The 15,594-nt window shown below is 43.3% G+C and overlaps 1 protein-coding gene across 1 annotated transcript in view; it reads right to left on the bottom strand.

The window, feature by feature from the left end:
- Positions 1-15,594, bottom strand: part of ttn.2 (titin, tandem duplicate 2) — a 195,467-nt gene that overhangs the window by 11,255 nt on the left and 168,618 nt on the right. Inside the window, exons 207-231 of the mRNA XM_026376595.1 lie at positions 15,294-15,581; positions 14,915-15,214; positions 14,526-14,677; positions 14,286-14,436; positions 13,712-14,011; positions 11,808-13,574; positions 11,148-11,441; positions 10,765-11,052; positions 10,322-10,621; positions 9,863-10,197; positions 7,681-9,412; positions 7,282-7,584; positions 6,355-6,666; positions 5,765-6,055; positions 5,079-5,378; positions 4,562-4,703; positions 4,279-4,442; positions 3,863-4,165; positions 3,149-3,430; positions 2,417-3,010; positions 2,037-2,327; positions 1,546-1,845; positions 807-1,109; positions 408-710; positions 50-318 (exon numbers count right to left, since the gene is read on the bottom strand). Of these exons, the coding sequence (XP_026232380.1) occupies positions 50-318; positions 408-710; positions 807-1,109; positions 1,546-1,845; positions 2,037-2,327; positions 2,417-3,010; positions 3,149-3,430; positions 3,863-4,165; positions 4,279-4,442; positions 4,562-4,703; positions 5,079-5,378; positions 5,765-6,055; positions 6,355-6,666; positions 7,282-7,584; positions 7,681-9,412; positions 9,863-10,197; positions 10,322-10,621; positions 10,765-11,052; positions 11,148-11,441; positions 11,808-13,574; positions 13,712-14,011; positions 14,286-14,436; positions 14,526-14,677; positions 14,915-15,214; positions 15,294-15,581 (10,064 nt within the window). The remainder of the gene's footprint in view (positions 1-49; positions 319-407; positions 711-806; positions 1,110-1,545; positions 1,846-2,036; positions 2,328-2,416; positions 3,011-3,148; positions 3,431-3,862; positions 4,166-4,278; positions 4,443-4,561; positions 4,704-5,078; positions 5,379-5,764; positions 6,056-6,354; positions 6,667-7,281; positions 7,585-7,680; positions 9,413-9,862; positions 10,198-10,321; positions 10,622-10,764; positions 11,053-11,147; positions 11,442-11,807; positions 13,575-13,711; positions 14,012-14,285; positions 14,437-14,525; positions 14,678-14,914; positions 15,215-15,293; positions 15,582-15,594) is intronic.

The raw sequence follows: 15,594 nt of genomic DNA, 5'->3' as shown, positions 1-15,594 counted from the left end.
CATTTACTTAAATCATGTTTCACAAAAATCTGCCAAATGTGCCGCTCACCTTGATGTAAACAGCCTTTCGCCCACATTTGTTCTCCAGCACTAGATCGTAGGTACCAGTGTCATCTTTGTGTGCCTCTTTGATAACCAACTCAGTAATGTCATCATGAGTGGCAATCATGGCACGGTGGGAGATGTCACGACCATCTTTGGTCCACTTGCATATAGGAATGGGTTTTCCCTTAATGGGTACAGACAGATGAATAACTCCACCCTGTCGTACCACATAGCCCTCCTCATATTTACGATCCAGCTCATAGTCGGGATAACCTGAAGACAGATTTGTCAACTTAGTTACAAATTCATCTAAAAAAGTTTGACTCTAAAAACCAACTGTAAATTATGGAATGTTGACATACCAAGCATCTCCTGGACTTTAACCACTCCAGGAATCTCAGCAGGCTCTCCAGAACCACCAGCATTGCAGGCGATTACCCTGAACTTGTACTCAGCACCCTGGGGCATGTGGGTGAGGGTGTACTCGCACATCTTGGTGGGTGTGGTGTTGCACAGGGTCCATTCCACCTGGTCCACCTTCTGCATCTCAATGAAATAACCAGTTACAACAGACCCACCCTCTTCTTCAGGCGGTAGCCAGGCCAGAGAGACTGAAGTCCTGGTGCTGTCGGTGACTCTGGGCTGAACTGGAGGACCGGGAGGCGCTGTTCAATAAAACAGACATCTGGTAAATATACAGACTCCACACTGGAAGGATTCATCTACAATATGTGGTGAGTTGCTGAGTCTGTGCCTCATACCAATGGGATCAATGGCCACGGTGATGGCAGAGCTCTCACTGGGTTTTCCAGCTCCTCTGGAGTTGATGGCTGTGATACGGTATTCATACTCCAGCCCCTCAATCAGGCCAGAAGAGCGATACCTGGTCATGGTGACTGGGTTCTTGTTGATTCTCAGCCACCTGTCAGAACGGGACTCCTTACGTTCAATGATGTACCCAGCAATTGTGGAGCCGCCATTGTCTTCGGGTGGATGCCAGGTCAGGGTCATGCCCTCGTGGGTGACATCAAGCACCTCTGGCCTGCTTGGAGGTCCAGGGATGGCTACACATAAACGCAGATTAGTTGATGAATACAATCTGAGTATATCTAAACGACCTGTATAATGAATCATCAATCACAAGTAGAAACTGTTGTTCAACTGAATTTTTCAATAATCATTGTTTTTAAAGTCAAAATAATGTACTGATGGGTGGAGGATGAAACGGTTACATGGGCGGCACAGGGAGAATGTAGTCACATTCATTTTTCTTTCATTGGACTAAGAGAAGTTTGGCATAAATGATCAACTTAAGCAGTGTAAAAAAACGTAGTCCCAGCTTTTCATGAAAATTACTGTCATCAATTGGGTCAACTACCCCTAATAGTTGCTAGCATGTTTTAGGTAACAAATATTCTGAGTTGGAGATTTAAAAAAAAAAATTCTACCAAACAGAAACAAACAACAAAAAATAAGACTGGACTTTGGAAGATAACTCACTCTTTGCACTCTTGCATTCCACCACTTCGGACTGCAGGAAACCACCAATGCCAAAGCGATTCATTGCTGCAACACGGAACACGTATTCGGTTCCCTCAGAGAGTCTAGTGAATTTGAAGCAAGGTCGGGTCACTGACTCTGAGATTGTGGTCCAGCCTGGCCTGTGGGCATCACGCTGCTCGACCACATAGCCACTGATGTTGGCACCACCATCCTTCTCTGGAGGTTCCCAGCTAATTGTCACAGACGCACCGTCAACCTCCTCAATCTTCACTGGACCAACTGGGATACCAGGTTTGTCTGGACAGACACAGGTTAAAGACTGGTTAGAGACATTGTGCACAGGATATGAATTTTAATTTATGTAAAATACAGTTTTTTTTAAACACAACAAAAAACGGTAATGTTTACTACATGTTTGTTTCTTAATTGATTTTAATTATATGCATAAATTATGTGTATAATCTTTTGTGAGCAGCAGGTTTCCCTACCAAGGACGATGACTTTGATGACCTCAGTTGCCATGCCTATAGCGTTCTTCACCTCCAGCGTATAGTCTCCTGTGTCATTGATGGTGGTCTCACGGATGGTAAGACGGGTGTATTTGCCATTACTGTCAATCTTAATGCGATCTAGGCTGTCCTTCAGCTTGACACCCCCAAAGAACCAGGAGCAGACAGGTTGCGGCTTGGCTTTTATTGGGATGTTGAGGTCAATAGGTTTTCCACGGTGCACATAAACAATCTTTTGAGGAATGCTGGTCAGGTCAATCTTGGGCATAACTGTAATACACAGCAGCGATGTGACAAGTTTTAAGTTATTTTTTTTATCATGTATCAGTGATGGCAGAAGTGATTGTGTGATAACTTACCCTTGATCTCCTGGATTGTAACTGGAGTGACGATGTCCATTGGTTCACTGGATCCCCTGCTGTTAGTGGCCCGAATCCTGAACAGATACTGGTCCCTCTCCATTAGGGATTGGATGGTGTGATGGGATACTGTGGCCTTGAGTGTTGCCACAGCACTCCACCTGTCAGAGCCCACTTTGCAGGCCTCGATGATGTAGCCTGTAAGCCTGCTGCCTCCATCGTGCAGTGGTTTCTCCCACTGCAGTGTGGCAGAGGACCTGCTGACATCAACAACCTGGAGGTTCAGAGGAACTGATGGCACATCACACACTAGCACAGCCTCAGCTGTCTCACAGGGCTCGCCAACACCGTAGATATTCTCTGGCAGGACTCTGAAGAAGTAGTGCATGCCCTCGTCCAGGCCTGTGATCCTGAACAGGGTCTTTCTACATTCAGTGGTGACGGTTTTGTATGACTTCATGTTGGCTTCACGTTTCTCTATAATGTAGTTGCTGACGTGAGCACCACCATCGACGCTTGGGACATCCCAGGTGATCACAACAGACTCCTTGGTGTAGTCTTTTACCCTCACTAAACCTGGAGGTCCAGGAGTGTCTGCAGGAGAAAAACAAGTGCAGGAAGAGATGATAGTTATGCAAATGTACTTAAATGACTTACTTTCTATGCAGCACCCCTTTTTTACACAACTTCCCAAAGATACATATTTAGTATCTGTGGAAAAACATGACATACCATAGACTTTAACCAGGATAGTGACAGTCTTCTTTCCAGATGGGTTCTCTGCCTCCACAATGTATTTTCCAGAGTCGTAGCGATCAACCTTCTCCACTGTTAATGATGTGTAGCTATCAGTAGTTTCAATGTAGCCACGGCTCTGAAGCTCCACACCTGTCTTCCTCCAAGCCACAACAGGTGTCGGCCGACCAGTAATTGACACAAACAGACGTAAGGTTCCTCCAGCACGCAGACACACAGTTTTCTTGAGGTCATCTGCCAGCTCCAGGTCAGGCATTTCTGAGCAGGAAGAACATAGTAAGATATAAGATGACAATGCTGCCAAGCACTTACTTCCCAGCCAAAATCTCCAAATTGGCTGTAACCTAGACATTTCAAGGCTGACAAAAAATTTATAAATCAGAAAACAGAAAGTATGTATTTTATTAATCAATACTATATTATTACCACTAATACAATTTCTTCCTATATAGTAGTACAAGGTAATGTATTCCAGTCAATTTAATTCATCTTTTAAGTCAACATGAATTTTATAATTATATATATTAGGTAAAAATCGTAAAACACGACTGCATTAACTAATTCAAAGAAAAAAAATTAACACTCTACAGTATTTCTATCTGACATTATGTAGAAATTGTGGAAAATATAAATTAGATTTGAATTAAAAATAAAATTACACATTTAAAGTAGACATCTGCACTGACTCACCAACTCTTTCAAGTGGTTCAACCTCTGCACTAGGTTCGCTGAACTCCCCAGTGCCGTTGCTGTTGATGGCAGCTACTCTAAATCTGTACTTCTTATTTGCTGCCAGGCCAGCGGCCACATAGTCATTGGTGTTAAGTGCTTTGACAGTGGCACGGTACCACTGCTCCGAACCCTCCTCTAGGATTTCAACTACATAGCCGGTGACATCTGAGCCGCCATCATACATGGGTCTTGTCCAGGTCATCCTGATGCTGTGCTTGGTCGTGTCAGTGATGCGAGGCATTGATGGAGGAGCTGGTGTATCTGAGTGTAGATGAAAATAAACACATATGTTTGTCTGTTTCAAACACCATTCCGCTGAGTTGAAAATAATGTTGATGACTTTTCCTCTGAGAATAGACAGTTAAACATCTTACATGTGGGATCTTTGCAGAGGATGTATGGTGAGGCGTCGCTCGGCTGGCTGTCTCCAGCAGCATTGACAGCAGTCACTCTGAATTGGTACTCACTTCCCTCCAGCAGGCCCGTGATCTTCAGACGGGTGTCATAAATAGTGTATGTTTTATTCACTCGAGTCCACCTGTACCAGAGGAAAAATGAAAGGACCACCGGGAGAGAGGGATGGTCAGCATCAATATGTCAAAAAGTGAAATCTAGAAATAGATTACACCCACTAATTCATTTAGAGTTTGCTTCCACCTTGTGCTGCTTTTCTCTCGTTTATCCACTATGTAGTTTTTGATCTCACTGCCTCCATCGCTCTCAGGCTTCAGCCACTCTATGATGACATGTTCTTTTCCCACTGCAGTAGCTTCTGGTGTTCCCGGTTGAGAGGGGGTGGCTAAAAAAAAAAAGGGTCAAACAGATCAGAATTACAAAAACAAATCTATATCCACTTTTCATTTTTACAACATAATGTTAAGAAACAATAAAGCAATTAATTGAAAGCTTTTTTATTCAGATTTTTATTTCCTTTTACCTTAAATTCTTTAGATTTATTGATTCAAATGAATCACAAGAAGGAAAGAAACTTTTTCTTTAAATGTAAAAAGATAACTATCAAAACGCCAACTGAGCTGTAAAAAAATCTCAGCTAAACAGAATTTTTTTCAGAATTTTAAAGTTGAAAACTGATATGGAGTAATAGTTCTATTTTAAATCTGGATGCATGCTATAGCACAATCAGTACAATTTTGTTTTAATGGCTGCAGCTTACTATAAGCATTTCTGGCAATGACAGGTTCAGACTCCAGAGGAACTCCAGGTCCAAACTTGTTGACGCCTCTGACTCTAAAGATGTACTCATTGTTCTTGATCAGTCTTGTGCTGACGCATGACAGGGTCTTGCACTCGGTCTCCATGACAACCCAGTTCAGACGACTGGTCTCGCGACGCTCCACAATGTAATGGCTGACAGTGTCTCCACCATCCTCCAGAGGAATCTTCCAGCATACAGTACACTTCTCCTCTGTCACTCTGCTGATTATGATCTTATCAGCTGGAGGTCCAGGAGTGTCTAAAAGAAGGAAACTCTGAATTAGATCCAACATTTCAGACAGTTCAGTGTCACACTACTGTTACTATAATAAAGGTTTTATATCTTCTAAGTCTAAGACATGGTAAACTACAACCTCAGAGTTTGGAATCATTTGATAGTAGTTTGAAGATTGTGAAGATGTGAAGATTCTCAGGTTGTGGTTATCCCAAACAATGCTGTTCAGTGGTAACTGAACTTGCTTCTAGTTCTTCCACCCAAAAAGCTTCATCAGTTCTGAACTGTTTAGCTCAGATGGAACCTCGTTCTGGACAAAAGGTGAAACGTCTCCAAGAACTTAAGCAAGTCCAGCTGACAATGAACAGCATTTTATGGGATTTAATTTATGTCGTTACTTGGCTACGCACCTAGGACTTTCACGTTGACTGAAGCAGTTTTGATTCCACTGGCATTTTTGACAGTGAGAATGTATCTGCCTGTGTCATATCTGTCACAGTTCTTGATGACAGCCATGGCTCTGGTAGAGGTGTAAGTCAGTGAGTATTTCTCTCCAAGCTCCAAAACCTTATCGCCCTTTGACCAGTACACAGTAGGCTCTGGTTTCCCACCTACAGCACCATCCAGGACCAAGTCAGAACCAGCAGTGATGGTGACTGTTTCACCCACCAACTTGCTGTCAAGCTCAGCTTTGGGAGGAGCTACAGGAAAAAAGAAGTTAAGTTAAGTTTTTACATCAAAGAATAAACTGTAAACAGCTTGATGTAAGAATGTGTGAATGTATTTAATCAGCAAAAAGTGAACAACAGAATAACACAATAAAAAAGTGATATCGCATAGAAAATAAAAGCCTAATAAACAAATTACCAAGCATAAAGCAAATCATCAAAGCAAGAAATGAAGGAAAATGGTAAAGTTAGAGCCTCGTCCCAGAATATGAATGTAAACTGAAAATAAACAGAAATCCTAATTGTAATGTTTTAGTAATGCGTTAACTTACAGTATTCATCCTTGCATGTGACTGGCCCGGTGGTTTCTGAGGGTGCACTGTGGACACCAGCAGCGTTCTTGGCAATAACACGGTACTCATAGGTCTCACCCTCTCCTAAGTTGGTTACAGTGAAGTAGTTCTCCGTGATGGTAGTATAATTGCACTTGAGCCAACGGTAGTCATTCCACTCATCTGTGCTGAAGACTTTCCTCTCCACCACGTAACCGACAATCTTGCTGCCACCATCATTGAACGGCACAGTCCAGCATAAGGAAACCGATGAGCGGCTGATGTCTGTCACCTCTGGTTTACCAGGAGGATCTGAACAAGGAGGGAGAGATGTCTGTTGTAAAAACTGCCACAGAGTCTGGAGGATCAAAGCACGAATTATGACTGCATCAGGGATGCTATGGATTTAAAAATGTAAATGCAAGTGTATTGCATGTTTCTAGTCCTTCTCCCGTACCCTTTACTGCCTGTTATTATTAGTATTAATAAATAAAGGCTGAATAAAACATCTTTTTAACAGCACAGCATACTCAGTTTGGTGGTAAAAGGGATTTTGTGTACTTCTCACTAAAATGGATGAAGTATTGTTGCAGTTCAGAATGTTTGAAGCATCATGGTGTACTTAAAAAAAAAAAAAAAGTGTGCACTATCCATAGTGCTCAAGGTTGTATTGGCATTACGCTCATGTAGCTATTACTGATTAAAGGCAACTGTTTATCCAGAGACAAAAGAAAAAAATAACCTTGGGCTTGCTTCATTAACATTTTCTAAGTGGTTTAAGAAAGGCATGGTTATCAGTAAAAACATATTTTGTGATCAATATACTGACTAATCAGTTGTTAGGACCTTGTCTCAACAAAGGCTTGTGTTGACTGGTTGTTATGCTAAAAGTCTGGCTAATATTTCAAACATTATTCTTTATCTTACCAACAGGATTGAGCGCGACCACAGGTCTGGAGGCTTCACTGGCCTTGCTTAGTCCAGCAACATTCATGGCATACACCCTGAACTGGTACTCCAGGCCCTCAATCAAGTTGGACACCTTGTAATGGCACTCCAGGCAGGGCAGTTTGTTCTCCCTAACCCACAGAATTGTGTTTCTCTCCTTCTTCTCAATCCAGTAGCCTGTCACCTTGCTGCCTCCATCTGCATATGGAACATCCCATTTGATGCTGATGGCATTTGCAGACACGGATACCACATCTGGACGGGTTGGAGGACTTGGTGGAACTGTTAAGGTGGGAGGTAAGGTGAGAATTCTTAATCTGACCTGGATCGGAAATCATTTACAAAATATGTTACATGTCTATACATGTAAAATCTTACCAAATGGATGCTCAATGACAACTGCAGCAGACTCAATGGACTTGCTGACGCCAAACTTGTTCTCAGCGCACACTCTGAAAGTGTACTCCATGTACTTGGTAAGATGAGTCACTTTGATAGTTGTTCTCTTCACACTGGAGTTTACTACTTGCCAGGAGGCAGAGCCAGACTCTCGTTTTTCAACAATATAATTGGTGATGTCATTTCCACCATCATCAGCTGGCTCTAGCCAAGACAGAGTGCAGGACTCTGAGGAAATTCCAGAAATTTCCACAGGACCTGTGGGTGGACTGGGTCTTCCAACAACAACCACAGTAACTGTGAACGTCTTCACACCAGCAGCATTCTCCAGAGTAAGGTAGTACTTGCCACTGTCACTTCTCTTGCTGTCTTTAACTACCAAAGTGGTTCTCTCATGTGTGGTCTTAATGGATATTCTGTCAGTCTCCTTCAGCTTCATCTCCTCCAGCTTCCAGGTAGCCTTGGGTGCAGGCCTGCCGGTGATAGGGATGTCGATTGTGAATGTGTTGGAAGTCTTGCAGGTGATAAGCTGATTGGTGATGCTGCTGAGGTCTGCAGTTGGTTCAATGCGAGGCTCTCTAATGACCACGGAGCCAAAGGTGCCTTGAGGTTCGCTGATTCCTGCATCATTCTTAGCCTTGACTCTGAAGTCATACTCTGTTTTCTCAATAAGACCCTCCACCAACATCTTCTGGGATTTGGTCTCTCCACTAACAATCCAGCGGTCAGTGCCTTTAGCTCTGAATTCAACAATGTAGCCCCTGATGCGGCTGCCTCCATCATGCTCAGGCTTCAACCACACCAGGGAGGCTGTAGAGTTAGTTGTGTCTACAATGTCCAGTCTTTTTGGTGGTGCAGGTTCTTCTGTAGCAATAATGGGTTCTGTTATCTCATGAGGTTCTCCCTGACCATACTGGTTAACAGCAGTCACTCTAAACAGATATGGAACACCAATCTCCAGACCAGTTACCCTGATCATCTGGCGAGAACACTTGGTACTGACCTCCTGCCAGGCTAGACGGCTGGCCTCCCGCTTGTCCACAATGTAGTGGTGGATTCTGGATCCACCATCATTATTGGGGGCATCCCACATAAGTGTCAAGGCTCCACGTGTAACGTCTTTAAAGGTGATGGCTCCTGGAGGTCCAGGTGTATCCAGCACTTTGACAGTAAATGTAATAGATTTCCGTCCACTGTTGTTCTCCAGAGACAGAGTGTATTTGCCAGCCTCATATCTAGTGCAACCCTCGATAGTCAGCGTAGAAAATGAATCAGCGGTGTTGACATCAGCCATGACAGGCAGCTCACCTTCTACTTTAGACCAGGTGGCTAGAGGCGCTGGCTTGCCATGGAAAGCAACATGGAGAGTAACAGTTCCACCATTTTTCACAATGTGAGTTTGTTTGAAGTTGGCATCAATGTCAATCTCTGGAGACGTTAGTCTATCCAGAGCTTGAACAGGGTTTGGCATCACAGAGGCTTCACCCTCTCCCGATCCATTTACAGCACTGACCCGGAATTTGTAGAATTCTCCAGGAACCAGGCCCTTAGCAGTGTATCTGGTGTGGATACAAATCTGGTTGTTGACTCTGTGCCATTCCTCCAGGCTGGCCTTACACATGTCAATATTATAGCCGATGATTTCCAAGCCACCATCGAAAACTGGCTTGGTCCATTCCAGGGTGATTGATGACTTGGTGGAGTCAATGACCTGATTGAGAAAAGGCATAGTTATTAGTTCTCTACACCGTACCTTCTATGTGACTTTGAGTTTTCAATATTTATACTGATAATTAAAAATGAATTTCCAATATCTGATATGTCTGACAATAAAGCGCATACAAGAAAATATTTGCCGCTTTTTTTCCTTCCTTTGTTTTTATTATTAGTTTTAGGGGGTAATTACTTTTTCACAGGTGGCCAGGCAGGTTTGGACAGCTTTTTCCCCTTAATAAATAAAAAAATAATAAAAGAAAATACAATTTGCATGTAGTTTGCATTTAATAAAAGGGGAAGGGGTAAAGACGTTTTACAGCACTTTACTACAGTTTTTTCTCAGTTCATTGTAAAAGGAAGACAAATTGAAATAAAATCTGAATTACAATTGTAAGATTGGCCAGAACCTATTTTTGTTGTAGGACAACAACCTCTACAGCCCTACCTTGATCACTGTAGGTGCACTGGGGGCACTGGTTGGCTCTCTGCATTTAAAGAGCCTGGAAGTGCTGCTTGCTGGTCCAACACCAGCACCATTTTCAGCCATCACACGGAACTCATATTCGTTGCCCTCAGTGAGGTTAGTGACGCGGTGCCTTAGCTCTGTGATAGGCCTCTTAGAGGAAACTTTAACCCAGCGCAGGCTTTTCTTCTCTCTCCTTTCCAGGATGTACTGTTTGATCTCATTTCCTCCATCTGACCTTGGCCTGGTCCAGCACAGAGTGATGCTGTCTCCAGTCACATGGGTGGCATCTGGGGTACCAGGAGCCTCAGGCACAGCTAAAGTAAGGCAGAAATTGTGGTTATGTTATAAGGACATGTTCTAAACGTTAAGACAGTTTTCTCTTAAAGCAGTAACTTTTAAAGTTTGGTTTGTTTGTCAAACAATACATGAGGTTCTTACTGTACTGCATCTGTGCGATGACCGGATCAGAGTCCAGTGGTTTACCAACACCAAACTTATTGACAGCAGAGATTCTGAACTGATACTCATTGCCCTTGATAAGATTGGTGGCATTGTAAGAACATGCTTCACACTTGGATGTGACCAAGGCCCAAGAGATCCTGGATGTCTCCCTTTTTTCAACCACATAGTAGGTGATTGCTGCGCATCCATCGTTCTCGGGTGGATTCCACCACACAGTGCACTTTTCAGCTGTAATGCCAGTGAAACGTATAGGACCCTCGACAGGTCCAGGGGTATCTGCATGGATAGAGAAGATGAAAATTTTGCTTAAAGTATCATAAATTGCACTTCTGTCTGCTGATCTTATTTACATGAGTTGTAACACTTTTCAAAAGACGACTTCAATATGTGTTGTAATGTAATAAGCACTGTTCACCAACCTTGCACCCTAACGTTGACATCAGCTTTTTTGCTACCATAACTGTTCTTTGCCTCCACAGTGTATATTCCACGATGGCTCCTGTCAGCATCGCGAATGAACAGACTGCTGGTACCAATGCCAGTGGTAATCTCAATGTCAATCATGGTCCTCTTGTCAATCTCCTTGCCATCCTTGTACCAGACAACCTGTGGGACGGGACGGCCAGTGATGCTGCAGCTGAGCTTGACATTCTCTCCAGCCTTCAGGGTGAGTACCTGGTCTGGTGACCACTGAATCTCAGGAGCAACTGCAGAGAGAATGAACAAATGACAAAATAGTACAAAATGTGTGAGAAATATTATGTATGGGATAGTAAGTTTTTTTTTTTGGAAAAATCCTTACTGCTCTCATCCTTGGTCATGAAGTATCCAGAGGAGTTAGATGGGGGGCTGACTGTTCCCACAGCATTTCTGGCAATTACTCTGAACTCAAATCTGTCTCCTGGTGACAGACCAGTCACAGTGAACTGGGTCTCAGTGATATCAGTGAAGTTGCACCGCAGCCATTTGCCTCTACCGTGGCGCCTCTCAACACTGTAGGCCACAATTTTGCTGCCACCATCCCTCTTGGGAATCTCCCACTGCAGGGTGACTGAGTCTCTAGTTACATCAATGCAGACAGGCGTGCCAGGCGGATCTAATGTGGCATACAAAACAAAGGGAATCTTGAAATAAATTACACACATACCCAAATTTTATATTCAGTTATATATTGCATGTGTTGATGTTAAAGAACAACAACAGAAACAAATGTTTGTTAGCATCTATCTAAAATAACATATGGAAATAAAAGGCATTATTATTTTTTTATATTTATTCATATAATTTTTTTGTAATGTAATATTGATGGAGCTTTGTGTAACACATGAACAAAGACAAAACTGATATCTATCTCCTTATCTTATTCTGTTGGTAAACATATGTTTCTCAAATTATTTGGCTGTTTTTTTTATTTTATTTTAAAGCTATTCTGCAAGAAGTGAAAGACACAGCATTTACTTACCAACAGGGGAGATGGCAAGTGCATGTTTACTCTGTTCACTAACAGGGCTAAGTCCAGCATTGTTCTCAGCATACACTCTGAAGGAGTACTCCAGACCTTCCATGAGACCAATGATCCTGTACTCTCTGTTGGAGATTATTGTGGAGTTCACCTTCTGCCACAAGAGGCTATTCCTATCCTTCTTCTCAACATGATAGCCCAAAATGGGAGATCCTCCATCAAAGCCTGGGGCCTCCCACTTGATGGTCATACCATCACTGGTAATGTTGTAGGCCACTGGCTTTCCTGGAGGGCCTGGAGGTTTGTACTGGTGCTGGGCGACAACATCTGGGGAGGTGAGTGGTTCGCTGACTCCATACTTGTTTTCTGCACGGACTCTAAACTGGTATGCAGTTCCTTGGACCAAATTGGGAATCTTAAAAGTGGTTCTGACAACACTTGAGCATACCATCTTCCAGTTTGCCTGAGAGGTCTCACGCTTCTCTACACTGTAGCAGGTGATCTCGCCACCTCCGTTCTCTTTCGGCTCATCCCAGGAAATGATAATACTCTGTGCTTTAATCTCATCAAAGCGAATAGGACCAACAGGCACTGAGGGGGGTCCCAAAGTGATGACATTAATGTCAAAGTAGTTCTTGATGACTCTGTTGTCTAGGACCAAGGTGTACTGGCCAGCATGCTCCTTCTTGACTCCTCTCACTGTTACTGCAGTCTTGTTGTCAGTGGTCCTGAAACGAACCTTGTCACTTTCCTTCAGAGGTAAATTATCCTTCAGCCAACTGATTGCAGGTCTTGGCTTACCCTTAAAGGGTAGCTCAATGTGGATGTTCTGACCAATACGTACAGCAAGTTCTCCATTGGGGTACTCACTGAGGTTAGCTTCAGGTGGAATGATGAAGTCAATCACTGTAATTGGACCAATTTGAGAGAAGTCACTTTTGCCTTTCTCATTCTTCGCAAACACTCTGAAGTCCATGACAGCATCCTCCTTGAGTCCTGTCACTTCACAACTGCATCGCTTGCATGTAGCACCCAAGGTCCAGGTAGGATCTTCCTCAGTTCTCTTTTCAATGACGTATTCAGTGATGTGGCTGCCACCATCGTGGTCAGGTCTGGTCCACTGCAGAGTTACAGAATTCTTTGTGGAGTCCACCATCACCAAGTCCTTAACAGCTCCTGGTGTTTCTGTGGCCCTGACAGGCTCAGTGGTTTCACAAGTGTCACCAACACCAAACTCATTTTCAGCAGACACACGGAAGAAGTAAGCTACATCCTCTTCCAGACCCACCACCTTGTAAGTTGTATTGGCACACTCTGCTGCAATCATTTGGTAAGCCTTCATGGTGGAGGCCTTCTTCTCAACAATGTAATTAGTAACAGGAGAACCACCATCAATGACTGGGGCTTCCCAACTAAGGGTCAGCTTTCCTCTTGTCACATTCTTGATAATCAGTTTATGACAGGAGGATGGACTGTCCAGAACCTTAAGGGAAACTGTAATTATCTTTGGCTCTCCAACGCCATTCTCAATTTCAAGCAGATATTTGCCACAGTCATCACGGGTGACTTTGGGGATGAGAAGTGTGGTGGCTCTGTCAGTGCTGGTGATGGTATAGCGGTTGTCACCAGCCATGTTGCGGTCACCACGGCGCCAGGTGACGTTGGGTGCAGGACGTCCCTTCAAGGGGATAAATACTTCCACATCACGACCGGCCCTAGCAGTGTACTGGGTTGTCATGGAAACATCCAAGTCCAGATCTGCCTCCTCTGTTAAAAGGAAGTTATACAATAGATGAAATGCTAAAAAGACAATATCCAAAATAGCAATAATGTTTTTACTTTGGTTATAAAACAAATATAAATAACTTATGTTCTCAATAACCTGCATCAGTGCAAATACAAACCTAAAATATCTTTGGCTTGCACAGGCTGGTACATTTTGATGTCCTCTCCTTTGCCCTTGCTGTTGACAGCAGACACTCTGAAGTAGTAGTAAGTTCCAGGTTTGAGGTGGGGTACCACATACTCGCAGGTCTTGACCTGTGGGTTAATAGTGACCCATTCTTTGTCTTCTGCATTCATCTGGTCCAAAATGTAGTGTGTTATATCACTGCCACCGTCATAGACAGGCTTTTCCCATCCAAGGGTAATGGAGGTCTTTGTGGAGTCAACCACATGCAGCTTGGATGGCTCACCAGGCAGATCTGGAAAAGACACATGTTTATGAGAAGACCTCAACAGCAAACCATAATACATTCCTGGCATTGTGATGCTGTAAATCAAGGGTGTTCAATCCCGGGCCTCGAGGTCCACTGTCCGGCTTGTTCTTCCTGCATTTGTAGCTTCTGATTGGCTGAACACACCTGATCCAGGTAATCAGCAGTGGGTAGGGCAGAGATAGTAGAAAAACTAGCAGGATAGTGGCACTCGAAGACAGAGATTGCACACCCCTGCTGTAAATGCAAATTAAAGCCTTACCAATGGGGTCATAGGCCTTGAAAAGGTCAGAAGGCTCAGAGTAATTTCCTGCTCCAGCCTTGTTGACTGCACAAACTCTGTACTGGTACTCATTGTTCTCCACAAGGTTGGTGACTTTCTGCCTGGTGTCCCTAATGGTGCCCTTCACCACCTGGACACAAAGGGGATGCGATGATGCTTACATGTGCCTGTCTTTAGTTTGGCTTCTTTAACATGTGAAATCTACATAGCTAAACAAACCTTGAACCACTGAAGACTCTTCTTCTCTCTCTTCTCCAGATAATAACCGTCAATGTCACTGCCTCCATCCAATGCTGGTCTTTCCCAGGTCACGGTCATGGTAGACTTAGTAATCATTGTCACTTTAGGCTTAGATGGCTCACTGGGGGAAACTGTTAACAGTTTGGTTAGATAAAATAAACTAGTTTGCAGTAATTTTTTTAATATTTTAAAAACAAGCTATATTTTTCATATTCTCAGATTTTCTACGCCTCTCTAATAATTTCAATAATAATAATGTGAAATAGTATTTTAAGTTGTATTTTCGATTGTATATTTAGTTACTTTTTAATGCTGATAAGTTAGGGCAGTTGTGTGGAGTGAATATGTTGTTAATTCAGTTTACTTACCAAATGCATTCTTTGCCATTACAGGCTCTGACTCTAATGGGTCTCCGATGCCATACTTGTTGACGCCACGAACCCTGAAGATGTACTCATTGCCCTGGATGAGTCTGGGCACATTAACAATGCAGTCTACCAATTTCTCTGACACAATGGACCACATGACCCTGCTGGTCTCTCTCTTCTCCACAATGTAATGAGTTACCATGGCACCACCCTCATCAGCAGGTGGAGACCACATGATTGTGATGTTGTCAGCTGTGACCTTCTTGAACTGAATGCCTCCTGCGGGAGGGCCTGGCTTGTCTGGATAGAGGAGGGACATGTTTATGCATATATCATGGTTTATACTGTTTATTAATTAATTGAATAAATATCTAAATACCTTGAATGAGTAGTCTGACAATGGCACATGTAGACCCCAGAGAGTTCTTCACCTTAACCTCATAGGTTCCTGAGTTCAAACGAGTGGTTTCCTTCAGAAACAAACTGGTAGATTCAAATGTGTGTTTGAAAGAGAGCTGGGCATTGGGCTCAAGCTCTCTTCCATCCTTAAACCACTCAATAGTAGGAGCAGGTTTGGCTTTGATATTAAACTTGAGCTCCACATTAGCACCAGCCTTGTGTTTGACCTCATTGAGGTACTCCTGAGGTATTTCAATCTCTGGAGCACCTGAATGATAAAT

Source organism: Anabas testudineus, chromosome 21, assembly GCF_900324465.2.
Source record: "Anabas testudineus chromosome 21, fAnaTes1.2, whole genome shotgun sequence".
NCBI lineage: Eukaryota > Metazoa > Chordata > Actinopteri > Anabantiformes > Anabantidae > Anabas > Anabas testudineus.
This window is presented reverse-complemented; position numbering and strand designations above follow the sequence as displayed.